General features: G+C 40.4%; 1 protein-coding gene across 2 annotated transcripts in view; it reads right to left on the reverse strand.

Annotated features, from left to right (window-relative positions):
* LOC118244836 (mucin-5B) overlaps positions 1-27,145 on the reverse strand; it is a 72,797-nt gene that overhangs the window by 34,950 nt on the left and 10,702 nt on the right. For both annotated transcript variants that reach the window (XM_035540118.1, XM_035540117.2), the window contains exons 10-42: positions 26,860-26,961; positions 25,696-25,765; positions 25,308-25,445; positions 24,452-24,616; positions 23,540-23,634; positions 21,865-21,991; positions 19,339-19,591; positions 18,275-18,327; positions 17,764-17,864; positions 17,307-17,458; positions 16,011-16,149; positions 15,178-15,288; positions 14,238-14,417; positions 13,608-13,844; positions 12,486-12,642; positions 12,167-12,295; positions 11,662-11,746; positions 11,412-11,449; positions 10,771-10,926; positions 9,490-9,582; positions 8,529-8,770; positions 7,830-8,007; positions 7,294-7,544; positions 6,701-6,884; positions 5,944-6,136; positions 5,031-5,209; positions 4,427-4,496; positions 4,156-4,277; positions 3,828-3,859; positions 3,228-3,405; positions 2,120-2,224; positions 1,462-1,502; positions 775-897 (exon numbers count right to left, since the gene is read on the reverse strand). In XM_035540118.1, the coding sequence (XP_035396011.1) occupies positions 775-897; positions 1,462-1,502; positions 2,120-2,224; positions 3,228-3,405; positions 3,828-3,859; positions 4,156-4,277; positions 4,427-4,496; positions 5,031-5,209; positions 5,944-6,136; positions 6,701-6,884; positions 7,294-7,544; positions 7,830-8,007; positions 8,529-8,770; positions 9,490-9,582; positions 10,771-10,926; positions 11,412-11,449; positions 11,662-11,746; positions 12,167-12,295; positions 12,486-12,642; positions 13,608-13,844; positions 14,238-14,417; positions 15,178-15,288; positions 16,011-16,149; positions 17,307-17,458; positions 17,764-17,864; positions 18,275-18,327; positions 19,339-19,591; positions 21,865-21,991; positions 23,540-23,634; positions 24,452-24,616; positions 25,308-25,445; positions 25,696-25,765; positions 26,860-26,961 (4,479 nt within the window). The remainder of the gene's footprint in view (positions 1-774; positions 898-1,461; positions 1,503-2,119; positions 2,225-3,227; positions 3,406-3,827; positions 3,860-4,155; positions 4,278-4,426; positions 4,497-5,030; positions 5,210-5,943; positions 6,137-6,700; positions 6,885-7,293; positions 7,545-7,829; positions 8,008-8,528; positions 8,771-9,489; positions 9,583-10,770; positions 10,927-11,411; positions 11,450-11,661; positions 11,747-12,166; positions 12,296-12,485; positions 12,643-13,607; positions 13,845-14,237; positions 14,418-15,177; positions 15,289-16,010; positions 16,150-17,306; positions 17,459-17,763; positions 17,865-18,274; positions 18,328-19,338; positions 19,592-21,864; positions 21,992-23,539; positions 23,635-24,451; positions 24,617-25,307; positions 25,446-25,695; positions 25,766-26,859; positions 26,962-27,145) is intronic.

The following is a 27,145-nucleotide window of genomic DNA, read 5'->3' on the forward strand; positions in this document are numbered from 1 at the left end:
TCACTTTAAGCCTGACAATTAAAGCTGATGATTTCTTTCCCATATTGAAGTTACTTCTGGGTCACTTCAGTTACCATATACACCCTGCTATTTGCTGCTCTTCTTTGTGCTAACACACAAGTTAGAACAAATAAATTAATTCATCAGGTGATTACTTAAAAATCTACTACCACCACTTGGTCTGATATGGTTATTCACTAGAACTGTCACTGTCAGACACATGAAGATAGAGCATCAGTTATTTCCTTCCCTGTGTTTTAAGTATCCCGCAGTCTTTCCATGGATCTGTCCTGCTTCAAGATAAAGGTTAATGGTTTTAGCAATTTTTAGGATTGGTAGTGGATCTAGCCTTTTCTGGGTGAGAATGGAACAGAAACCGTTCTTTGCTTGCATTCAGTAATAGACTGAGCAGTTTGTGCACAGACTGTCAGCTCACAAGTACCAAGCAGTGCCTGGAAACTCAAACAACAGTGTGGTTTCCTTATCATCTTAATTTTGGAGCTGAAAACACCACCAACAGAACAACATAAACATCATCTTTCAGCAGTCAGACTTCTCTCTAACAGGTTTGCAATCACTTCCCTTCAGGGCATCTCTCAAAGGGTGACCTCTTAAATTGATAGAGCAAAAATGGCCAGCATCCTAAAGAGGACCTAACAGAAGATTATATCCTGCTATCTTTTACCGAGGCAGCAGTTTTACTGCCACGGTTCTACCATGCATCCCGCAACAGCCATTGTTTGTGGTGGGGGAGGCTGAGTGCGTGGCACTGACCTGCTGGCAGGTGGTTTGGCATTTCACTGGAACACACTGGATCCGGTTGGTTTGCGTCACAGCATCCTGTTCATCTGTGCACACACAGTCCTCGCAGGAGCTCTTAGGCACCACTGCCCCAGGCTGAAAAGATAACAAAAAGCAGAGAGGAAATGGGCAACAGCAAGAAATCGGTGGGTTCTAGAATAAACATATGTCCCCTGGACTATCAAACATGAATGATTATGCTCAGGATTTACTTTTGGCAGAACTTCCTGAAATGAATACCTCCAGATCTGACTTGAGACCTGACACTTCTCAGTATCATAAAATGAACATGAGGTTGACATATTCAAGTGCATTGATGACATGACATGAGTTATGTTATCTTATAAACTTCAAACTTCAATTTTTCCTCAGTTTGACCTAGTAATTAATCTCACAACATCCAATGAGTTTTAAAATTTGTATTTAATCACAATTCTGACTTCTAGACTCTAAAACACAGGTAAGATCTCATTTAGTAAGCAAGCTACTGGTCTCTAGCATTACCTATTCATTAATATTTCCAGCAACACATTAGACTGCTGGCAGGGATAAAATAATGTACACTTTAATCCCGCTTTTTTCATAAGCGTTGACAATAAGTTCAGACAATTCTGATTCAGGCTGCATCAACCTGTGGAAAGAAGTGTCTGGAAGACCTACCTTAAATTCAACTTCTTCAGAAACACATACACCTTTTGGTACTGTAAGAAAAATAAAATGAAAAGGAGGTGCTAGGAATGATGTAACCAGTTACTGTACTCATCTCTAAATTTTCAGTGATTTAGAGAAGACAAAGAGTAGAACTGAGTTTATTTGCTAGCCTTCATAGCCTGCACAATAGAAGGAAAAACATGCTGTTAAATTGTTATTCTGAAGCCTACATTTAACATCTGCTCAGATGTTATGCATGAAGTGTGGGGTAATTCTATATCCTGGTATCTTACATATGGCAAAAGCAATGTACCTCATGTAGTTACCCATGCTTGAAATTAGCTGAGCTTTTCTTTATTGTTAACCACCTTGCTGGTCACTGAGAAAATGGGAAGTTGGGTCAGGTGTGCAATTCCAGAAATACAGTTTGACAGCAGAACTTTTGTATGGCTTCAATGTAATAGAAATGCAGTATTCAATCAATAACTTACATCCCAGGAGCTCATTGAATATTAGTTAGAGAACTTACACCACTTATTCCACCTCCATAAAATTTTAAAGGCTGGGAAGGAAAGGGAGAGGCTACTTCTTGTGATATTGACTCATTTAGAAAAACTGAAATAGTTGAAGGAATAAATAAAATTTCTTAAGGAAACATGGTACTTACTACAGGAGAAAATAGGACAACAACCATCCTCAGATATAGCTACCACGGGTTGGAAACCTAAGTCACATGCTGTTTTGTTGATAACACAGGTTTTTATATCACATTCTGCAATAGACAATGGAGATAAAGTAAACCAAATCATCCTGTCCAGCAGTTTTTCTTGCAGACCAAAGTTTGAACATCCAAGAAATAGGGAAGACAAATGATTCTTGAACCAAACAGTTTTGGAGGTTGGGACATGTACAAATAAAGTTTCTCATAGCTTGCCCTATTGTAAAGGTCTTGCCCTTCCCCAAGGGCACACAGTTCTGGCCCTTGTTCCTCTCTCTCTTCCCCCACTAGATGTCATTGCTAAACTAAACACATAAACATACTCACCTCAGAGAAAAAAGGAAATGACAGAGAAAAAGAATTGGGGCAAAAGCAAATGAGAATGAAAACAAAACAAACAAAAAATGGAAGAAGCAGCGGATGAGGGCCAGAGACATAAAAGGTAGGAAGGTGCAAGCTACAGCACCCTGTCAGTGCCCACTGCTCCCTCAAGGCACCCAAAGGAGCCCAATGTACGGAAGCACGAAGGGATGAGGAATAGAAAAATATCCTACCACTGCCAGGATCCCATCCTTCATCCTCCTGTGGGTGCTAGAAATTGCCAGGGTCTGAGCAGACTAATGAGGAGGTCCTGTGCTGCTGCAGGCATTTGGGACTGGGAAGATGCACATTGAACGGTGAGGGCAAACATATATAGAGAAGCTACACGTGAGGTCTTAAGAGAGACAGGGAAGTCCATCCTTCCATATTGGATGAACCAATGTGAAAGGATCACCCCAGCATCTCAGAAGGGACAAAAGCCAGAGGATCCTGTGAACTACCTAGTGGTCCCAATGATTCATGTGGCATTTTCCAACTTAAATATCAAGTGGAACATGGCTCTAGTTTAGAATAGAAGCTGAACCAGAGGAGGTCTCTTCTGACAGCAAGAATAAATGACTAATCTAGTGTTTATTTGAATCTGGTACCTGTTGTGTATTTTTTTTTTTTTAATTTCACTTGATGATCATCATGAGGCAAATGATGCCACATGATGCCATGTGAATCATCTACATACCACAGACTGTCTCTGTGCAGCATGGATCATCCAGACGTGGTTTTATTTTGCGTACAAAGCCCTCTTCAGTGCAATTGATAGGTGGAGATTTAGCACAAGGGCGGGGGAAGCAAGAGATATTCAAGGTCAATTCATCACAAGCACAGTATTGACAGTCATGCTCCCAAGCTTCTCTAGGCTGTGAAAACAAAAGAGAGAGTTGTTCAGAGAGCAAAATCTAGAAGCATTAGATTAATGAATGCCTACCACAAAGCAGCACAGGGCCAGATTGTCTTATTTCATTATGTTGGAAAAATCAGAGTTCAAATCCCAGAGGGCAGAGAAGAAGAAATCCTGCCACCTTCCTTTGTAGGTTTACGTGTTTCCAGAACGGGAAACTTGCTGCTTCTCCAGAAAAGTGCTTCCCACAAACTGCTAATTTTATTTCCATATCTCTATTAATGAAGTCCTGGAGTTACTAAAATCTGCTCTTTCCTTCCCCACTGTCAACACCGTTCCCTACTATTTAAGCTTAGAATTAAAAGAAACCCATGCAATCATTTTTACCATAGGTCACAGCACCCAGCTATAGTATAAAGTTAGCATTTTCCTTTTTCCTACCTGTTTCACTGATCCATCTTTTGCAGTGCAACCTATAAAACAAATTACAGATTCCTTTAGTGATAACTGACCTGGGGAAACAACAGAAGTGAGAGTACAGGAATAAAAGGCACCTGAGAAATGGACACAAAAAGAAAGATCCAGAGTGCAAAGTCACAAGTTGTGTATCCAAAATATTTCAATATCCTCCTCCTAAATATGCTTTGTTCTTTCAAAAGTTCTGCTTTTTGTGTGAAAGTAGGGGGAAGCGGTCAATCAGAAACATTTCCAGCCTAGCTAGAAATGTTCAGTATGAAGGTCTCCCCTATTTCCTCTTTACATTTCTTACCGCAGACAGAAACACAAATGCCATCATGATCGTTCAGCAGAGTTTTTCCATCAGGGCAGTAACATCCCTCAACAAACTCCGGTGTGTTATTTTGGGAGGGGAGGATGTCCATAATGATTTCTCTACACAATTAGAAGAATATAAACAGAAATGAATGAGAGGCAGAATTGTGCCTGTGGGAAGCAGACACCTAATACGCAAGAAAATGCCAACTTCCAGCCTTTCTTGGCACTTTTCAAATGATGGACCTTTGCCTTAGGACATGACCCACCTGCTGAAGCAAGTGTTTCTTTTTGCTTCTCCACATGGCTTGTAGACCTGATCCTGAGCACAGCTGGCCTCTATGGAGCATTACAGAACATTGGTTAGAAAGCCTGGGCCTACTCATACCCTCCGTCACGTGACAGACATATAGCATGCACTAGCTCAGGCTGCCCCCACGGACAGCACAGCCCAGGCTCCGGCCCAACAAGGTGTCCCCACATCTTCAGCAAGAGGGGTTTAATGGATTCGGCAAGTTGCTTGCACCAGTACCAGCAGTGTTTATCCAGGTACCCTGAGCAGGGTAAAGCAGGCAGAGAGAAGCTGTGCATTGCCATCTAGTGACGAAGCTGTAGCTGACACAAAGGGGAGAAAAGTGGCTAATGTCCTAACCCACTCCTCTGCAGGAAAGACCATGGGTTTGTTTCCCACTTGTTTTGCACCATTTCTGAACTGCAACTCTTTTGATTAGTTCCTGTATTTCTCAGTCCCAGAGCAGCTTAGGAAAGATTGAAGAATGACGATGCGGAGGGACAGAAACAGGTGTGTGAGTGAAGAAAGAACAGACCAGAGCTACTTCGCCACTACAAGGTCTTTCTCTTTCCCAGGCTTACCACACTGCCCATTCGCCTGCTTCCTCCAGTCCACACAGACCCCGTGGAGCCCACACAAGGCCGCGTACGTCTGCATGCTCTGACACTCGGTGCTGGGGTGCTGGTCCGAGCACCCGCTGGCCACGCAGGCCTCGTAGTAGGGCTGCGGGGGAACCACGCTGTGGCACTCGGTCAGGTTCCTTTTCAAAGCAAGGAAACAGATACGGCATTTTGCTTCCTTGGGCTACTTGCAAGGAAGAATTCAACTCAGAGCCAATCCCCACCCAGAGAAAGCCTTAAGACACAACTACAAATTGCTCCAATAAGCAATACGCCCACATGTGTAACCAAACCGATCCCCACCCAGAGAGGGCCTCAAGGTAAAGATACAACTACAAGTTGCCCCAATAGACAATACACCCACACAGCTTAATTAAGAAAGCTTTACCTCCCATTCTTTACAATGCTTTGGAACAAAGCAATTTTACATCAGACTGAGACCTACAAAGGAGTGTCTCCTGCATGGCTCACAGCTATAGTTCTATATACTGACATTTTAATGTCAACATTGTTGACAATCCTATTTTAAACCACAAAATTATTTTAATTATTTTAAAAACAGACACACACACATGCTGGCTATATTCTGACTCTGTTCCTATTCATCCCCAAAGCATTCAGATACTGAATTATAGCTAGTTCCCACTTAAGTTCTCCAGAAATGACAAGCAGAGCCAGTGTCAAGTAGCAGGCACTATTAAGGGAGGACTGATTTTGATCTGCAAAACTCAGGAACATTCACACATCAATTCACTGCTCACTTTTTCAGGGTATGCTAGAATTCACATTTTCATTGTGTCCCATAGGCAGGTCACCCAAGCCCTGCAGTTAAGCACAAAATTATCTCATCTGTCTCTTTTGGGAGCTGTCTTACCAGATGATTTTACACAGATCAGAAGGCTCACAATGCTGATGATTTTCAATTTCAGCCAGTTCCGAGACACCTGAATTACAGTATCTGTTGGTAGGATCTGGGACTTTCCAATCTAATGCCATCTCTTTGAAGGACTCAATGACCTCACCATTCCTTTTCATAGCATCATCAACCTTCTGGTTGGTGCACGTACCTGGTAGCAATATAAAAGCAAAGTGACAGTTCAAGGACAGTTGATGCTGATAAAACTGCCTTTACGTAAAACAGCAATACCTGGAAGGCAGTTCTTCTTGTGAGAAAGTAACACACATGGTCCTGGATGAGTTCACAAGAACTTTGTAGGAGAAGGCTAGAAGAAATAGTTTGCCAGTTACTCACGAAAACCGAAGCTCAGGTCTCGGCTAATGCATTCCTCACGACGGCTAAGGAAACTGAGATGGTTCTCTCTAACACAGGGCTCTCCAGATTCCGTATCTTCCCATAGTGAGTAAGTATGATCATATGATCAAGAGGGAGATTTAGAGAAAGCTTGTCTCCATCCACCAGCAAATGTGGACAGAATGAAAGGGGGTAACTCAAAGCTGTATCTTCTGACAGTGCCTTTTCACCAATTAGGGACAATTTTGTTAAAAGTTGTGAAACTTAAAAAAAAAAAATCACTGGAGTTGCAAAAGTTTAGAGATGTTTACAAGTGGACAAAAGAAAGGGGGAGGAAAATTTATTGCATTCTTTACTGCCAGCTGATGAGCACACTCACCACACAGTCCCATGGTATTGTTATAAAACTTTCCAAAAGGGAGTTTTATGTAAAACGCAAGTCGACTGTAGGAGACATAAACTTCTAATTCAGGTATTTCAACTATGACGTAAAGGCCAGAACTGGTTATCGTGATACCATTCGTGGAAACGTCTGGAAAAACTTTCTTGCCATTAAATAAAATCTAAAAAGAAGAGAAGCAAAAGGTCTCTATGGACATTCTTCTGTTGAGTAAGATACATAGCTTGTGTCTGGCAAGTAGAGCTCTGAGGTGCACCAAATGAAGTCTGACAAAGGCAATCATTTAGGCAGTTCCCAGTGCTTCATTTTTAATATGTTCTAACTTATATTTGACTACTTCCATCAGGAAGAAAAACACATCTTTCAGTTATGTGACAATTTTCCAAGTTTTTAGAATATACTTTTTTTTTTCCTGACACTAAGGAAAAAGATAGAGGGAGGAATGTAACTGCATTTCCTACCCATGCCATTTGTGACGAGCTTCGTCCTTTGTCATGGCAGGGCATTTGGCAGTAGAGTAATACAGCTACAGCAAAATAATTATGAGGATTAATTTTAACAAAATACTTTACCAAGTTTGTTTCTTTTCCATGTTGCATTGCTTGTGTCAGAATAACAACGGAATTGGAATAAAAAATGAGAAGGGACATTGAACAAATTGCTCCATCAGTGGCACCACAGTAGTAGTTGTCTATGTGAATCCAGAAGTTGTGAGAGTTGGGATGAATTAGCTGCACAAGGACATATGTGCAGTTTTCTTTAAAATGATAATATGTTCCATCAAAAGTCACATAATGCTCATTTCCCCATCCACTGCAAATACCTGGAAGACAGAGTGGCACACTTCAAGTTTGACTTCTCAGCTTCAAGCTGATTTTAACTTTTATAATCTCTTTCAATGAGAGCTGAAATGACCAGTTTGATGAAGAAAAGATAGCTTAGCAAGGACTCTGCTCTTAATAGCCAATGTTTTAGGTGGGAATTCTGTTCCATTACATCCTACTGAATCAATACAAAGATAATACAGATGTTGATCACACAGATTTATCTTGCTTGAGGCTGGGCTGAGCATAACAAGTTTCAGGAATTCACCTGCCACAGTACTTACACTGACACTCAAAGACTTCACAGCAGCCAGTTTCATCATAGTGTTTCATGAATGGGAAACCATTCACACAGAGTTTCAGTTGCTGAGGAGGGCAAGTCACACTGGACAGTTTAATATTATTTCCTTCTCCCAGGCAAGTGGCAATCTGGCAGTTTCCAAAATTCCATGATTCGTTAAACTATTGGCAGATTGAAAGAGAGCAGGAGAGGAACACAGCAAAGTAATATAACAAAGGTTTTAAAACCACATACAACTACCACCCTCCATTCATGTTCCTGTTTGGTATGGCGTTATTTGCTATCTACTCTTTCTCTGTCAGGTAATATGAAAAGTATTGCAATCAACAGAGCTTTGACATTTTGTTCTGTTCTGCAACATTTCATGCAGGTCTCAGCATTAATGTCCTGACCACTTGTGATGGCTGTTCACAGACAGGTGGGGTTTCCTAGCCTTTCTTCAGCTCATGTGGCTCTGCCTGCCTCCAGCCTGTTAGATTTTTCACTGAACAGCATAATCTTCAATTTATTCCCTAAATTATTTGAGGGCTTCTGCTATATTTATCAATCACCTAGTTCAGCCACAACTACAGGCCAGCTGCAGCAGTGCTGACCAGCATCAAAGGAATCTGCATGTGGAGAATGCCAAATCTTGGCTGGAGGCAACACTGTAAAGAACCACACCTTCTTTCCAGTCTCTCACCTTTCTAGGAGGAATGAGCCCAAGACAATCGCTCACAGGAGCCAATGTGGTAACAGGAACTAGGCTTGTTGCACTGGGAGCAGCTGTCAGTGGACAGTCTTCAGAGTCTGGATCACAGATGTTGAGTGCCTCAGTTTGACCAACTTTACACTCTGCCCAGATTAATTCAATCTGACATGATGCGTTGCAAATAGAGTAAGCACAATGACCCGATATATTCATTGGCAGAGAAACATTTTCTCCTGCAAGGCCAAAACCCAACAATCAGCACTGAATTGCCTATGAAAGTGGTAAATGTTTGCTGTGAACTCTTAAAGGCTATGCATCACAGATCAATCACATACTCAGCCCTACATTTAACTGGGCCTGACTGCACCTGATGGCCACCTTCAGCTGTGACTGTCTGCAACTGCTTGAATCTAACAACTGAACCGGGGCTCAATTCATCCAAATGGCAAAGCCTGAGGGAGGGCCACAGGTGGCAAATCTGCAGTTCTTCTGCAGATTCTTCATTGAGTACACTGGTGGGAATTGAAAATGATTGAAAATGAGTCCAAGAGGAGAGAATACCAAGTACATCACTAAGCATATCTGGTCTTCACAAAGACCATGAGATAAATGGTTCAGGAGCTACTAAGATGAAAAGGAGCCTTTTCTATCTTTGGAATATGAAAGTGGATTACAAACCTATGTTTGGGATTTGTGAGTCAGGGTTTGTGCTGGAGTACAATGAAGTTAGCATCTGCTCTAAACTTCCTTACACCAGAGATATCCAAACCAGGACAATGTCACAGGGTACGTGAGAACTGTAATTTTTAAGGTGTTAGTTACACTTCAAAGACATAACAACTCCATGTGTAATTGCAGTAGACAGAATCAGCACTTGCTGGAGCACATTTATCTAACATAACATCTTCTCACATCAACAGTGCAGAAAAAAAGAAATTGCTTGGTTTCTCACCCATTTGTAGCAATTGTCCATTGTCAGTGCAGAAGCAGGGAGTGGTTAGCATTGATGATGACGGTGCAGATGTTACAGGTTGCATATGTGGTTCTGCAGGAAAGGAAATCTATTAATGACCAGATCCTTTGCTACTCTACATTCAAGCCCTACGATGTCTATTACATTCTCTTTGTTTAGAAGAACAAAATCATTTTACACCTCCATCACATTCTGTACTGGTACACAATAAAAACACCCTCTCTATATACTTATAACCCCCATACACACAGTATATGCTACTAGAATAATACACACGCTCTTCTAAGTGTGTGTATCAGATATTTTTATATAGAATAAAATAAAACTCCCTTCCACTGTCTCTTAATTTGATTCCAAATTAAGGTCTTATTGAACTTCCTAATCCTGTATGACTTCACCTGACTTTGGAGAGGTGACTTCCAGTGGCACACCGTTTTGTCTTTTAATGTCTAGTTGTGAAGCATCTGTTGGTTTAAATACAGACAGATCGTTTAGTCATTTAATGAAGCCACTCTATACTCTGTTTTGAATAATCCTTTCTTTCTTAGCTATTACCACATAACACCTGGAATGAAACATGTAAACACAGGAAACACACAGGTTCACCATCAGGTCTTTAACTCTTCCACTCACTTCAGTAGAGAAGATAGCTTTTAGTTCTGCTTGCCTCACTTTGTATAATTTGCTACTGCAGGATAATACACTTTTTTTTTTCAGCCAATGATATTTATTTTTTTTGCTATAATCATGGCACAACTTCATCTTTTCACTTCCTCTTTTCTGTTTATACATGTCCCCTTCAAACTGCAACTTCTCTTTTGTGAGGAGAATAAATCACCAGGTAGTTTTATTTTCTTGTTCCAGTGATCCCCTTGAGACTGGCTTCTCCAATGTAGAAACCAGTACAGTAAGAACAATATGAGAAGGAGAAAAACAAGGTTTATGAATTATGAAATTTTGAGACTAACCACACCAGACTAATTGTGGAAGGCCCAAAGATATTGTATAAGCTCTACTGAAAAATGGCTGAAACCCTCTATTCTATCCTTACCCCACTGACAGTAAGCAGCTATAAAATTACACTTTTAGTGCCCACCATGAAACCTACAAGCTCTGGCCCCTCCTTCCTGAAACATGAACTGCCTTAAATCTGTGCTTGGCATGGACATGGAGGTAGGAGTAGTCTTTTTCAGAGACAGAGGAATCTTGTTACCATTACAGACTTGATAAAATCACCACCAAACCTTGTATAAATAGTACCTTGTGCTGGTGCAGATGGTGTGTTGCAAGGGATGAATGTTTTGATGATCTCTCCATTAGGACCACAGACAGCATTACCACACCTGACCTCATCTGTTTGGCTGTATATAGTGTCATTTAAGGCGTAAGTCTTCCCATTGTAGCAACAGAGGCAATCTGAGGCAACAAAAGAGCAAATGCCACCATACCAGGGGACACTCATTATATAAATATAAATGAAAAGAAAATCAAACTCTGGATTTACCATTCTGTAATTCATATAAGCAAAAGCGAATTATCTGACTGGAGAACATTCTCAGTTTCTACTTGAGAAGTTGCATTGAGAGTCTACCTCATTTATTTAAAGTGAGTTGGATTTTTCTTGTTGCTGGTGCTTCTTGGAGTCAGCTTGCATAGAGGAATTACTGGCTGCTGAAAGCATCAGAACTGGCGCTGTCCTCACCCAGCCTAGAGCATGGGAGCATTCCCTCTTGGCAGGGAATACAGCTGGGATTACTGCCTTGATAAGTGATAAAACACTGACACATTTGTACTGCTCTGACTCCACCTATTGAACTAGCTAGCAACATGCCTGCAGCAACATGTGATGTCTGGTCGTTTCAAGTCTTATCATCACTCAGTGAAAGGTATTCAAATGTTACCTTCGGAGTCTTCGGTACACAGTTTCTCTTCAGGATTGCTGAAGACAAAGAGGAGAGGAGTTGTTTTATTGTCTTGAATATGTGGAATAGTATCTGTCAGCAGATGGTATTTACTTTTACAAAGAAGCCTGCTCCTTGAGGTTTTAACCATTGTTGTCACTGCCATAATTTCCTATGAACATAAACCACACATTGCCTACCTTGCCCTCTCTAATCCTATTATTACCTCTCTTACCATCGACTGACCTACCATGAAGTGCAGCTGGGGAGGGAGACGCACTCCCTGCTTTCCTCATCAAAATATGGCTTGTCAGGACTGCACTCCGGGTAGCAGCCTGGAAAGTTAAAGTAAATGAATCAACTTTGTTCTGCTTTACTTGAATCTGAGGCAATCACATGCAGATTTGATCCCAAAATTAATATGATCCTGTATGAAAGTTCTCGGTTTTGCCAATTATTTTTCCATGTCCTCTTTTCCCCTTTCATCTGGAAGTTGTAATTAAATCTGTTTGTCAACAGATAATTATTCTTTGCAAATTTAAGCTGAATGACCTTGTATCTCTGCCCAGGCATATTCTGCTATGAATAGTACTGTTGCATGGGAAATAAGTCCCAGAAGAGACATGGTCAATGAGTTCTTAGGGCAAAAGAGGCAGTCTTTGAAGGTAAGACAACAACCTTGATGCTTAAGGCATTTAAAAATCAGACTATATCTTCAAATCATATCAACTGTATCAAAGTCAAGCAAGAATTACCTTCTAAACTGTACAGCAAGTTCCCACATTTTCCATGTGGGTTCCTGCAGGTCTTTAGACAAGGTGCTCCACAGGGTTTATAGAACCACTCGTGTTTGTTAGGTGGATTGTAATAATCACAGAACACAGCTGGAACAGAAGAAAGAAGCAACATCCATGTCTCAGACACTGGGAAGGGTTCATTTTCTAATTCTCACAAACAAGAGCTTATTAAGTCACAGACGTGCAGAGATGTCAGAATTCTGCTCTTCTTCCTTTCCCGTGCGCCTGAACACATAGAACAACATTTTTCTGCGTGCATTTTGAATGCAATACTTACGGCAAATGGCAGGTGTTCTCCAGTCGATACAGACACCAGCTTTGCTACAGCTTCTCGAATAAGCAGCCACTGAGGTACAAAAGCACTCACAGTCTCCCACACTGTCACAGCCACAGAAGTCAGAAATACAAGATTCATAATACGGTATTGGATTCACCTATCAAAATACCGACAGATCTGTTATCACAGATGTACCTCCTGCACCATGTTTTAATGAGAGAAGGGGCTCTGAATTTCTGCCACCCACTGGCAGTTTATTTGGCAGAACTGTTTGTGACAGTCTGGAATTGTCATGGAGGAGCTAGGACATTTTGCAAGAGTTGTTTTTGTATGTTCACCTATCTGGTAGACTTGGACCTTTAATCTTCTCATTCTTATTTGTGTGCTGGAATTTACGCTCAAGTGTCTTTCCAGTGTAATTTCTGCAGGACTAAACTACCTTGATTTGGGTTAGCACATCTATATAGTGTGTGCATTTTCTAATTGACAGATAGTGACTGATTATAAAATGAAATCCTATTTCCACTGAATTTCACATCTCTTTATTTAGGTTTATTTATTTTATTTATCTATTTATATAGGTGCTTTAACCTGTGTCAACATGAGTTAACCAAGAAAATTAGGCCAAATTTGATCTTTAAATGGCTTATTAAAATGCACCAAGGCTTTGCATAGACATTCTCATTAAGAATTAGTAGTCCTGTTAGTGTTAGTAGAATTAGTAGTCCTGTTCCTGTTTAGATTAATTCAATGTGTCTAAGATAAAGTAAATAATTCATTTCTTTAGATAATTTGAATAAACTTTCCCAAGGATCCCCATACCAACAGCCCTGTACTAAGTTATCTCTAGATTTTACAAACAGATATCTAGCTTTTTATATCTGGTGGCCAACTGTTATCCCCTTTGTCTTTGGTTACTCAAAACAGGCACCGCTGTTTCCTCAGTACTGTGCAACAGGATTTAACTGGCATAGCAGTAAAGAGAGGTTTTGAGAGAAGTAGGCCTTGTACTCAAGAATGCCATGTAATAGCCTTTAATAATAACAATTTGTGCACAAACATGCTGTATAATAGCAACAAATGCCAAGTGTGAAACCAATAAGGATGAGAGAACAGGATTACCTTACTGTGGCAGGCTTCAAAGACATTACTCTTAATGATGCTGCAGTGCTTCTGCCCCAGGACAGACTTGAAAGGCTGATCAGCACACAGGTCCGTCATGTTTATATTTGAGCAGGTGCTTGTTATTTTCCAGCTGTTTCCAAACTCCTGGATGCTCATCTCCACAGACTGCCCTCTGGTTGTGAAGTCGTTCCTTGAGCGGCCATCAAAGTCCCCACAAAGGCCACAGACTTTTCCCTGAGTAATTTGCGTAGGCACAGTAAGTGGTTTCGTTATTTTAAGTGCAGCCCACTAGCTGACAGGAATATACTACAGAACAAGCCAAGAAAAAATAGCTGCAAATTTCTAAACAGCCATCAAAATATGTCTTAGAAGAAGCTGGATTTCAAGTGACAAGATCTCTCTTTTAGGCTCTTTGCAGTATTGGAGGGTCTATCTTTACTTCTAGCACCAAGTATTTTGGAGCAGTCCATACCAACTGAATGGTGAAATTAAAAGCATGGCCCACTTGCTGCTTCTGCTCCACTGGACTGAACACTTTTCCAAGCCCTACTTTTCAAACTGGGGCTTCAGTTCTGCATGCAGGAGTTTGAGTTGGAAATCATAACTCAAAGTCTGTGAGGCACATACCTGGAAAGATGGTGCCACATGAACGACAACTGTAGTCTTCTGGTCCCACATGAAGTTCATCCCTTGAGTCGTTTCAATCACAATATAGCCTCCTCTGAGATCCACCGTATAATTCCTCTTAGCTCCTGGATCAGTGGCTATCTCCTGAATTCTTCCTTCCAAGAGCCTGATTTCACTGCTCTACAAGGAACAAATACATCGCACAGAAGGAAACCAAGTAGAAAACTTAGTGTAACGGCACTGGTATTCTGTCTCTTGTCCTTCATCTCAGTTTTCTATAGTCCTTGCACTATGTCTTGGCCTACTCCAAGACACATGAGCCATTGACAAGACCCAGTGAGTTCAATGGGAAACATCTGCCCATGCATGACAAGTCTTACTTCATGGCCACATAAATTGTCCTTATTCTAGATGAAATCTGTTTTGCTGGCACAGAAGCTCCTGAGTGCATGGGCAATTGGGCATGCTAGAATGCCCCTTGTCACGCCACTTTGTTTCACCCTACCCTCACCCCCCAGTCCAGGAGAAACCTCTTTGCTCTTTTGTGTTTGCTTTGGGGAAATGCTAAACCTGAGCTGGAAGGAAGAAACTCTTCCCTCTGTAGTTACCATCTGCCCTGTGCATAAACCATGGCACAGAAATATACAACATCCTCCTCTAAAAAATTTATTTTCCACCACTAATGTCACAGAAACACAGGCGTGCACGCACACACACACACACAGAGTGCTGTTAACTCCCTGTATCAAACCACTTGTCTGCAGAAGTGTCCAACGGCAATTATCTACACCTTTCCTGGCCTGTCTATCTCTACTTTCTGGCTGTTTGACTACCATAGGTACCCTCTAGCAACAACTGAGTTGGAATATAAGGACAAATTACACCAACTGCTGCAAAATCAAGACTGCATCTCCTCAGCTGTGACTGAATCCAGACAAACCTCAAAAATCAGTGTGATCTTTAGAGAGCAGATGGAGAGTGACTTCCCACAGGCATTGTTCTGAATTACAATTCGGAAGGTGCCAGCATCCATGTTATTGGGGCAGAAGTCCTTTGAAAAATAGATAACATTTTATTAGAGCTTTTTATGTAACCAGTCCAGTCTTAAACATTTTCAGGAGCTCTAAATGAATACTGAATCAGCCTGATTTCTGCTATTTTGTCACGTGTTCATTCACCAAAACTCTGGGCATTTTAGAAGAATGTGGTGGTAGCTGAACTGCTCATACTTGACGAGAAATTTCACAGAGAAAAGCTTAAGTAAAAAACAAGCTTGTCATAGCTTTTTGGCTGTGCATGACTGGTGCTTTTTTTTTTTTTTTTTTAAGTATTAGCAAAACCAATTGTAATTTGGAGATGAAGTGTCTTGTTCAGTACTGTCTCATTACACACAATAATTACACTTGAGTTGAGGCCTATACAGTATCTTTTACATGCTTAAGACACAAAAAACAACTGTCACTCTTGAATTACCAAGAGAAACTTTTAGTTTTCAGCACCATACCAATCCCCTCCCTTTGCAGACGCTGGAATTACACCAGTCCAGCCCAGAAGTTAATCATTTAGGATCACACAGTGCCCTCTTGTGTCATGTCTGAGGGTTAATTGCTTTGCTTTTGTATGGAAAATCTCACTGTGTCTGCTCTAGGTAGAAGAGGAGAGGGGTTAAACTCAGATCATCAGCATTGACTATTTTGCATGGGGTAGCCTTTTAATTACTCACACTGAGCCCTACAGGGTAAGCTGTGGGTAGCAAAATGAAAAACGTAATACCTGAGCTAGGATATAGTCACAGTCTCCCAGGAAATCAAACTTCTCCCCATCAAAGGTCATGTAGTGCCCATTGCCGTACACGGTGCAGGTTCCCTTGCAGGGATTGTCCGTGCAGTTCCACTGCCTTTTGTTACACGTGCTGCGAGGTGAATAAGATAAGGTTCACAATCTTTGTACGAAGCATTTTTTTTTTCCTTAACCCCAAACATGGGCAGAATAATTGAAAGGTTAATCTTTTGCAGTGCTCTGAGGCCATGCCATGTAATGGATTGCTAATTACAAAATTTGTGTTTTCTACCAAGACATGCTCGAACTTTCTGTATTTTGATTTTATTTTTTCCCCTTCAAATATCATTTAAATCATTAAGGCCTGGCAGCAGACAATGGGGATTTAGGACCTAAGCTCAAGAAGAAGAACTAGATATTTCAAACATATCTGAATATTAATCTATGAGGTACCACGTGGCCAGTTCTGCTCCTGACTATGGTGTTATGTACCAGCATTATCCTCCATCCTACCCTGGCAAACTGCAGCTCAGGGACACCATTAGACAGAAAATTCTAGTTATTCCCTTGGGCACAGATACTCTCCGATTTTTTCTCCCCCATATGTGTTCTGTCCTCCTAAGAAAACAAAGATCTCATTGCAGTAAAACCTCATAATGGCCTCTGTGATATCAACAACTGCTTATCAGGGTTTGGCCTCACATGCTAAATTTGATTGCTTGTACCAGCAGTGATCAGACCACTGTCCCTGGCTGTTATTTTCTGTGCCTCCACCTGGCAGGACTACACAACCTCATCCTCACTAAATAACGGGTAAGGATCCAAGGAATCTTACCCACCATGATCAGCAACACCTGTGAAGACTAGAGCACCATTACACCAGCAATTGCAGCAACTGGAGCTTCACGTTGCTAGAAGATCGCTGCAGTTCCTCCCTCCCCTAAATTCATACTTCTAGGGTTGAGCTGAGTCCTACAGACATAGACTCAATTCTCCCTTGCACAATAACCAGCCCCAAACCAGCCTGGATAAGGCTGGGATTTCTAAAACTGGTGTGGAAACAGTTTGTGGAAGGCGATGGGAATTCTTTGACATTTGGTACTTATTCTCCCCAAATACAGGCTCCTGCAGTGCGATGCAGAGAGGAAAAGTTTCCCTTTTTATTTTTACTAGATGCCTGATGGCTCTAGTGATGAAGTAAAGGGCTTCAGAACACATTCTGCCCCATGAGATACACTGATTATTTTTAACACCCTTTGTTATAAAACAAAACTCCCTGGTATAACATACCATGTGTTGCAGTCAACTTGGATGGTTTCCCCAGGTTTATAAAAGTGTCCTCCATGGACACACGGGCACTGGTCTTTGGGAATACAACCTCCACTGCCATCCAGTACCAGCCCATCAGGACACATGCAGCCAGAGACACATTCTGTGACATACTGCGTATATAAAGATATGATACAAGGCAATATGGTAATGCACAGAACGTACAGGGAGCCTACAGAGGTGTTAGCACTGGATGCCAAACTTTTAGATAGTTTTTTGGTTTTGTTTTTTTTTTTTAAACCCTACGGCTGTAAATTAGTAACAATCAAGCTGCAAGCGTCACAGCTAGGTGGGTAGCTACAGCTGCTGCGTTATCAGTAAACTGGTTGGTCTGTGAATAGCGTCAGCATTTGTTAAGGACAATCATACATGCACAATCATGTCGTCCCACGCTCCTGCTAGGAGGTGAAGTCCTTACACAGTGCATGTCTTGCGTCTTACAACTTTTCTGACACTCTGATCCAATTGCACCAGGACCCGCGGAGCTGCAGTTGAAGTAGTACATAGGAGCCGGGCAATCTATAGGGGAAAGAAACCATTTTAGACAGGTCATTTAGTGAAAGCGATAAGGATGCCATCAGCCACTGTGCAACAGAACAGAGCACTTCAGAGCTCAGACACATTGCAGCATGTGTCTCTCATTTACAGTTTCCGTTAGCTTTTACTTCTGTCCACCAGCAGGATAGGAGAAGGCGGCAGATAACCTCTAAACTCTGGGAAATATCTTCATCTTTTGAAAAGTTCAGCAAGTCTGGTGACATTTTCACAAAGTCAACTGTTATCAATAACTGGCACATTACAGAGAGAAGGCAAAAAATGTGCAGAATACCCAAATATTATAGAAAGCAAGAGATACACAGAAAAACATTATAAGTACTAGCTGATACCATAAAGCCATTATTTAATGAAATCTTTTAATGAAATCTCACCTTTTACCAGGACAGTTTCTCCAATGCAGTCTAATCTTCCTTGAATGCATTTGCTAAAGAGATTCCATAAAATGAAAGACATCAGCTCTTTGCACTTTTCTCTCTCACTAGAGAGAAAGCCTCTGCAAAGCTTTGCTAGTCACACAAATAAATTCCCATCAAAACGGATATTTGGTAAAGCTATCAGGCTCACAGACGTGAACTGCCATCCCCAGAAGGAAGATTAGGACCTAACGATTAAATCCTTTCTTCATCTGCCACTATTTTATTGCATGTTTTCCCTAAATCAAGTCTGTCTTAAGCATTTATTGTATTCTTATTTTATTTATTTTTATCATCTCTGTGATGAAACTAATACTTTCTTAAACAAGAGACCTCTTAAATTACTAAATGAATCTGTGTTTACAAAGCAGTCTAGAATCCTCAGAGGAAAATCTGAGTTGGAAGAGAGTGAACACAGACATCTGAAAATAAAAATACATGGCAAAATTCAGCCTACCACTGGTATTTGTTTGCATTGCTACCCTCAGCTGCCTGAAAATGAGAAAAAGACAGTTGTTTTGCACTGGAGATGCAAGATAATTATATTATTGTGGGTGTTTCCCCCCCAAATTCTCTCTTTTTCATGTTTACAAACTAAGATTTTGATTTTTTTTCCCCTTGGCCATTTTCATTTTTTTAGTCTGCAGGATGTGCTGGGGGGTGGTTTTGACTCTTTTTTCGTCTGAAAGCCAGAAACTCCAATCTCAAAGCCCCTATCTTGCTCCCACTGTATACAGATTTTTTTTTTTTTTAACACTACAATGAACTTTGCATAGAGATAGATCGCAAACATGACTCTAATTTACATGTTTTCAGCTTCCTGTTTGCTAGGAGGAACATAAGATCTTAACCTTCACTGTGGCTGCACTACCTGACAGGGGAACATGTGCTTTGGTATGATCAAGCGGAAATTTGTCATTATTACGGTAAGATGACCCCATTCAGGGATTAGAGCAGGGACTTCCCTGGTGAGCCCTGACATCCCCCAGGTATTCGGCCTTTGCATCATCAGAGCAGCTTACCACAGCAGTTTGTCTTCTTGGAAGGAGTTACCAGGCTGAACAATCTTGCCTTTGTAGTAGCAGGGACAGTCATCTGGAGTGACACATTCCTCCTCGTCATTGAGGTAGGTCCCTTCAGGGCAACCGCAGCCCTCCATAGGAGCAATTTGAACTTTACACAGCGGATCGGGTTCATCCAGTGAGCGGCAAGACTGGTTACAGTACTTCACATTATAGTTATAAACCATAGTCTCAGGACACTCCTCAGAGGGATCTTTGCAAGAGAAATAAAATGGATGTATGGCCTTCTCTGTGCAATCGTCATTTGTACTGTTAATGCAGCGTTGCGTAATGCACTAATCATCTTTGCAGCAATGCTATCACCATATCAGCAATAGGCTCCATGCTTAAACAAAGCTCTGTATGGTTTTCCAGTCCATGACCATTGTACACTTTCTTAGATTAGTTAGCGTGCTAGGTTTGTGTACACATCGAAAACCACCACCACCTCCGCCAACAAAAAACAGTTGGTTTCCTGGTCTCAGATGGAGCAGACACGATATCCCATGTGCAAAATAGGGTCTGCAGGCCATATTTTCCTACTTCATAGAGGTGCAACGAGGATGTAGCACATGGTATTTATAAGTCACAATAGGCCAAATAAGAAAAATAATAAAGATTTTCAACACAAATTTATATCACAGTCCACCTGACATACCAGAAGATTTACCTGAATTGGTGCTTCAATTGTTAGTTATTTTTTAAAATAATAATGTGTTTACTTTCTCTTTTTATTCACAGAGGGAAAAGGTCAGTTTTGGTAAAGCGAGGTCTGGTAAGAAAATGGTTATTTCGTTATAGTACCCATGGTCAGAGATTGGTAATCTTAGATTATATGTACATCACAACTGGAGGCACGAGTGCAGAGCACATGAGCATACCAAAAATAGCTTAAAGCTAGCTCACACACGGAGAAGCAGGAAAACAGTGCCATGACTTAGAAGAGGCTACTGACCCCCCCCTAACCAGTAATTCAACTAATGATTTGTGATTCCACTAAAGATCGTTGTATATGCAGACTACCATCAGTTAGCTAGCAGGATTTCCTTTTTCTTACACTGAGTTGTCTGTACTGTAGGCACCACTTTACAATATAACCTGCCTTGGAGGCTACCTGCAGCATGGCACAGCTGGACACAGCTGCAGGAGATGAAAGAACCTTTAAAACCACTGCAAGGGGACAGACACTGCGAGTGACTGTTCTGGCCCGTTTACTCTTTCACTCATTAATAGCACAACCCTCAGTCTTATCACAAGCATGTTCCCAAAAGATTGTTTCTTTCATATGGCCTAAAATGATGGTGCTGATTAAGCCATTAGCATTTTTCCCAAGGTTACTGCACTGTTTAAGTCAATATTTTGTCATAAGTCCACAGATTTCAGACTAAACCATGCTGCAAACCAGTCTTGATTTGGCATGAAATGTCAGTAATTCTATATTGACAGCAAAGCTTTCAATAGAAAGAGACTGTCTAGTGCATAAACTTGCGTGACTCTAGGATAATACGCTGTAGACTACACTGTGTTCCCTTATAACTATTTCAGCACAGGTTTGTTAAATTGTTCTTACTGTGATCTTAAATGCCTTCTACAAAGCACTGCATGACTTGTGTTGTCTCTATTAAAAATTCCAGCTTGCCTCTAAGTCATGTAATCGAATAGATCACAGCTGTATCAAAGTCGCATAAAAATCATTCTTGTTATGTTTTATGTTCAGATATATTATTAGTCAGAAAACCCATACATTTATTTTCACGTTGAAATAGGCAAAACTCATTTGAACTATCTGATCGTTAATGGAAAAATGGAAAACTTCAAAGTAAAATTCAGAATCTGGGATTCAGGAGATTTATTCTCAGCTCTGATAGTATCTCACAATAAGTTCTGGCAGTGCCAAAAAATACACATTTTTGTGGACTCCTAATCCAGGATTTACTGGCAATGTATATACCCAAATATAAACTTATGTTCCAAGAAACTTATTTGTTAAATGGTCCTGAGCTGAAAATACCTTTAAACACTTCAACATTCTCAGAAACCAGTGACATATTTAATAAAAGTCATTACTGTTTTATTATAACATGGAAAAATGCAATTAATGAGAATAATGCCCAGTATATGGCCAACGTCTGAGACAGAAGGGCTGAGCAGAACTGTTGAAAATCTTTCAGAATTTACATACATAGGGAGGCCCAAAAATTCAAAACTAACGTTAACTGCAACTATGTGTTGTGATTTGGTTAATACACCTTATACTCTTCTTCTTTGTGCTCTGAATTCACACAAGGAACATGCTTCCTAAGATCCTCTTCACAAAGCAGACACGAGCTGATTTTAGCAGGCAGAGTTTTTTTATAGAGCATGTGCTTATTCTGTTTTTCAAAGATCTACAACCTTAACTGAGCTCAAAAGCCCTGGGCTGCCACAGAGTGCAGTCTCCTGAAGCTGTTCCCCAGATCCCTACCCAAGATGTTACAGGATGCTTACCACAGATCCCCTGTCTCCAGCCCTTCAGGGACATGCCGGCCACAGCACAATCTCTGGAGTAGGTAGAGAGCACACTACACAGTGCAACTTCACTCTTCTCAGCATTACAGGTGTCATACATGCATTTCTAGGGGACAGAAAAGGGCACGGGTGTAATAATGCCTGGCTCACAGAAAAATGAAACATTCAGCCATTCAAAAAGTATTCAACCAATATATTTTTCAGAAAAGTATTACTACCAATGAAGTTTAATTTGAAACATCTCTACAAGAAAATGTATGTTAATGAAATGCTATGCAAATTGGAGAAACAGGAAATCCATTACAGCCATGTAACTGCAATGATGGTATGTCAAGCACTCATAAAAGATGAATAATAAGAGTGATGATGGCACCTATAGCTCATTAAAGCACTAACAAATGTCTATACCAGCCTCCCATGATGATGTACAGTTTAGGACTCGTCAAAAAACAGCATCTGAAAATATACAGAACTGAAAGTACTACACAGTGATGACTGGTGTTTGTGTCCCTGTCTAGTGTGCATGTAAGATGCAGCCTATGAAATGACAGGTGCATAAGAGAAGATGATTTAACAGTGAATCATATGTATTGATGTCTAAAGAAATAGTACTAATAGGGATAAATGGCATGTAAAGCTGAAGTTCTTTTAATTGGGTGTCTGGGCAGCACCCAGATACAGCCAGCCACTTAACAGCAATATGGTCATACTGCATAGATGGCACTTCGTCCTGCCACCGCGGGTGTTGTGGAAAGTGCTTCCACTAATCATGGTTTGAAGCCCTGAGATCAGCAGGAGTAACAAACATATCCACAGAAAATTAAATAATAATAATAAAAGAAGGTTATTACTTTTCTTCAATTTTGAATTAAATTCCTATTTTACGTGTAGTTAACATGAATTTTCAACCAGACATTTTTAAAGGAAAATTTGGGTGGCACAAAGGATAAGCCATAATTTTAAAGGTACCTGAAACACATTAAATTTCATGCAAAATTTCAGGCTCAGATAATTTCTCAGTAAGTTGTATCTCATACAGACCCTAGTTGAATTTTCTGCAGTTTTTGCAGAACCTGCTTTAGTATTCACAGAAATGCAGTAACTTGCTTGCTCAGTCAATTTCATCAACAACATTATACAGCTGAACACCAGGAGTACTCGTGGGCAGCTTCATGCATTCTAAATACAAAGAGCAAAGAGTCTCCTCAGTAATAAATGGGTTATAAACAATGTATGTTCTCCCTCTAGATGTGACTTTAAAAGCAAATCAGAGGGAATCCACGGAGTATGAAACCGCTCAGTTTGATTCCCAACAGAAACACTGATTTAGCTTTTTAAAGACTGAACAGTTTTCAAAAACAGCAAACCTGATTTTGCCCGTTTTGCTTCTGGGTCATGCAATGGAACTGTCAGTGACAGCAGGGATGCTCATGGAAAACAAGTCACTTAATATTTCAAGCAAGCAAACAGCAAGCAAAAAGTCCCACCATATCTTGCACAAACTCTCATTTTGTTATTTTTCTCATCAGCATCAGTGAATCTATTTCCAAACTAGCGTTACTAAAACCTATTTCACTCCTGAAGACCAGACCTCCTTCATGGCAGTATCAGCCTCTGGACAAGAATAAGCCCCTGATTTAGACCAGTGCCTTACCTTGATGTACACAGCAGGGTCTACAACAGAATGGCAAGCAGCAAACACACTGCTGGTATTAGACAGAAGAGCACACCAGTGTTGGGCAAATTTTTCTGAATGGGAAAAAAAAATAGTGCCCACAGTCACTTAAACCACACCACTATGTGAATTAATATTCTTATCAGGTATCACACAGACCTAGAATGTCCTGAAGTGTTCAAATGATGCTGGAAGGAAATAGTGGGCATAAACATGGTGATAAGCATAACTGGATGGGTAAACTGTCATCTTCCTGAAAGAAAAAAGTTTCCTCCTTCCAAGTACTAACACTGTTACTGTGACTGGATTTACAGAACATGAGAAAAAAATCCCCATTTTCATTGTTTTTTCATAGTTCTTCATGAAATATAGTCAAGCAATAACACAAAGCATATAATATTTAGTGGGCTTTTATTATATATGGTAATACCTAGGAGACTACCCTCTAAATCTTCTATATAGTCAAAAACCCAGTCAAAATGAGAAGCTGGACAGGGCACCTAGTACAGAAGTGCCTACTGAAGTCAGTAGTTTTGATAACTTATTCCTATTGACTTCAGCACAGCTGTAACAACCTAGATGGGATAAAGATCTGGCCCAGATATTGACAACCAATTATGCTCTGCCTTAAGCCTAAATTGTTCTCATTGATGTCATGTGTGCTTTTCAAGCCATCAGAGAAGGTGTTGGCTCTTTCTTCAGAGGTGTCTTTTTTTTTTTAAAAAAAGACAAGCTGTCACCTTAGCGACTTGCAAAAAACAATGTGTTCTCTCTCATAATAATCTCAAAGGCAGTAGTGCTTGATGTCTATGAGTTTTCTAAAGCTTTTCCAGTTATTCATCATGGGAAAATTGTTTAGCACTGATAGTCCAGGGATGAAAAGCCTGCTACCTTTATCCACACTGTTTGAACAAGGATCTTCAAAGCTGTCCTCAACATCAAAACAGCTGGCTCTAGTTTTCCAAGAGTTACCAAAAGCAGAAGCTGAATCTTCCACAGCTCCAGTGGCCGTTCTGAAATCATCAGTCTGGATGTTATTGAAATTGCCACAAAGACCTTGAGTAGGTGGCAGGCAAGAAAAGAAAAAAAAAAAAAAAAGAAATCACGAGTGGAAAAAGGAATGACTTCAAGATAAATACCCATAGATCTATAAAGGTGCTTGCCTGAAAGTAGCTCATTTTCCTGAAGTTCCCACAAATCAGACAGCATACTTACTGTCTTTAGTCCATAATTTTTATTTTCTGCCTTACAAGTAGTACTTAGTGATAGCACAGAGATTGGAGGCTGCTTAAATGTGCTTCATCAAACACCGTCAGACGGAGAGTTCCCTTCCCCAAAATTTATAATCAGAGGAAATGGCAAAAGCAAAACAAAATGCATTGGAGAGATGGGATATTATCTCAATACGTAGATAGGAAACAGTAGCACAAAAAGCTTAAGTGATGCTAATGGAAGATAGGTGACAAAACCAAGATCATAACTTGCATCTCATAAGTCTCTGATGATGGCCTGCTTTTACAGATAGAGTCTAAAAGATCTGCACACACTGAATATCACAGAGCTTCTCTTACTTTCTTCAGCAAATTGAAGGCTTTGGCCAATCCTTTGTTCCAGGAAGGCTATAGATTTAATCAAGGGTTCTAACATACCAAAGCCAATATAAAATGAAATAATTTATTTGCTTAAACTGATAGACAAGCAGCTACAACTTGATTTAAGAGCAAACAAAGAATGTGATATGTCCTACCAGATGTGCGATTCTGATAAGAATGATCAACCGTTATGGAGAGCTGCATCACAGGTTTCATTTGCACTCGAATCTGTACTCCAATTGAGCTCAAGATTTTGATAAAAAATGTAGAGGGTCTGAAGATGGTGATGCCATCTAAAAAGGAAAAAAAGAGAAATGAAAATGTATGTATATACCTGCAAATCTTTATAAAGCTCAGTAAACAGGAATTCCCTTTTACCAGTGCATTCTGTGCACACAGGAATCCCCAGGGACTCCCAGACCTCGTATCCACCTAGGTTAAAGGGATCTGACAACAGGCAGGGTCTGGCTCTTCAGAGAAAGGAGCAGAAACTGTCTTTAAATAGATGCAGGCTAGTCTGAGAACAATGTGAAGGACACTTACCTTTGCTTACTGGCAGCTTCACGATGAAATTGTTCATGTAGATATTTCCACAGGAACATATTTTTATCGTCTGCAGGGAAAAAGCAAAAAGCCCATAGTAATGAATGCATATGGCACAAGACAGACAGCACAACCTCCCAAGCTTCCATAAACACTAACAAGTTATGTCTTCAGAACATCATTACCTTTGAGTTCAATATAACTCAGTGTCTGGATACCATACAATGCCACAGAACAAATCTGTACACTGTAACAAACCAAAAAAACATCTCCGTAGACAACAACCTTGACTAAGTCCTCTTGCTTACTTAAGAGGTTAATTATCTTTTGGAGAATTGCACTCAAGAAGTTTCATGTAGGTTCAGATCCATCTCATTGGAAATGTAACATATCCAAAATGAGAGCTACCTGACCCAAACTCCCTTATAGATAGAGACATGGCTCTATCCCTCATAGACATAGACGTGACTCCTCCCATGGATAGAGACACGCACCTCCAGAAGCCACCTCATATATTAGGTGGACTGACTTGTCCTTTGAAGTTCCCTATCTTCCTTTGCTGACTATAGAAGGAGGTTAAGATGCTGAGTTTCCTAACCCAGCCAGGACTACACCAGTTAAATACCATTTAGACATAATGAATCCAGGCCTTAGGGATACTATTTATGCACTCCTAAATATACACAGGTTTATTCTAAGTCTGTTCCCATTGAATTCAGTTTGAATCATGGCATAATATTCAGTAGGAGAAATCTCAGGCCTTTATTTGGGAAATTCTACTACTTCACTCATTGCATTAGGGAAAACCTCAGGACTCAAAGCTGCTATAAAAATACAAGGGTCTTACAGAAACCTACATCTATCAAAAACAAAGAAATGAAAAACTTTAAAGTCACAGAAAAGACAGGGAAAGCCAACAAGGATAATTTTGAACCATCTGCCTCTAAAGAAAATGGAAAAAATGGAATCCAAAAGGAGTGGAAAGTAAATAACTCTTGTAGAACAAAACTAATAAACACATGCGCTATATCATCTGCTGATATTAATCCTGCAGTGTCAGGACTGCAACTGATCCAAATGAGTCCACAGTATTAGAGAAACCCCATCTTTGAACCTAAATAAAAGTGACAGATTATGTGTCACTAGCTAAGGCAAGTTACTTACAGTTCTTCCTAGTGTGACAATTACATTCTTTAAGCAAGTCATTGTCTTTGATGTCCCACACTGAACAATCTCTCCAATCACCACAAATGTGTCATCAGTGTTCTGAAAAGAGGAGAAAGGGATGTACAGATATTGTTAGCATGCTACAGGAAGGGAGCTGGAAGGGAAAAAACGTGTCTCTGAAAGGCTAAAATGTAATAATGAAAGAAGTGGTGCATTTAATCTCTAACTGCAGCTTTATTTCATTGCCAAAACCAAGAATGATCACTGCCTTTCCCTTCATTTT

The sequence above is a fragment of the Cygnus atratus genome, chromosome 5 (assembly GCF_013377495.2).
Source record: "Cygnus atratus isolate AKBS03 ecotype Queensland, Australia chromosome 5, CAtr_DNAZoo_HiC_assembly, whole genome shotgun sequence".
In the NCBI taxonomy this organism is placed as follows: Eukaryota; Metazoa; Chordata; class Aves; order Anseriformes; family Anatidae; genus Cygnus; species Cygnus atratus.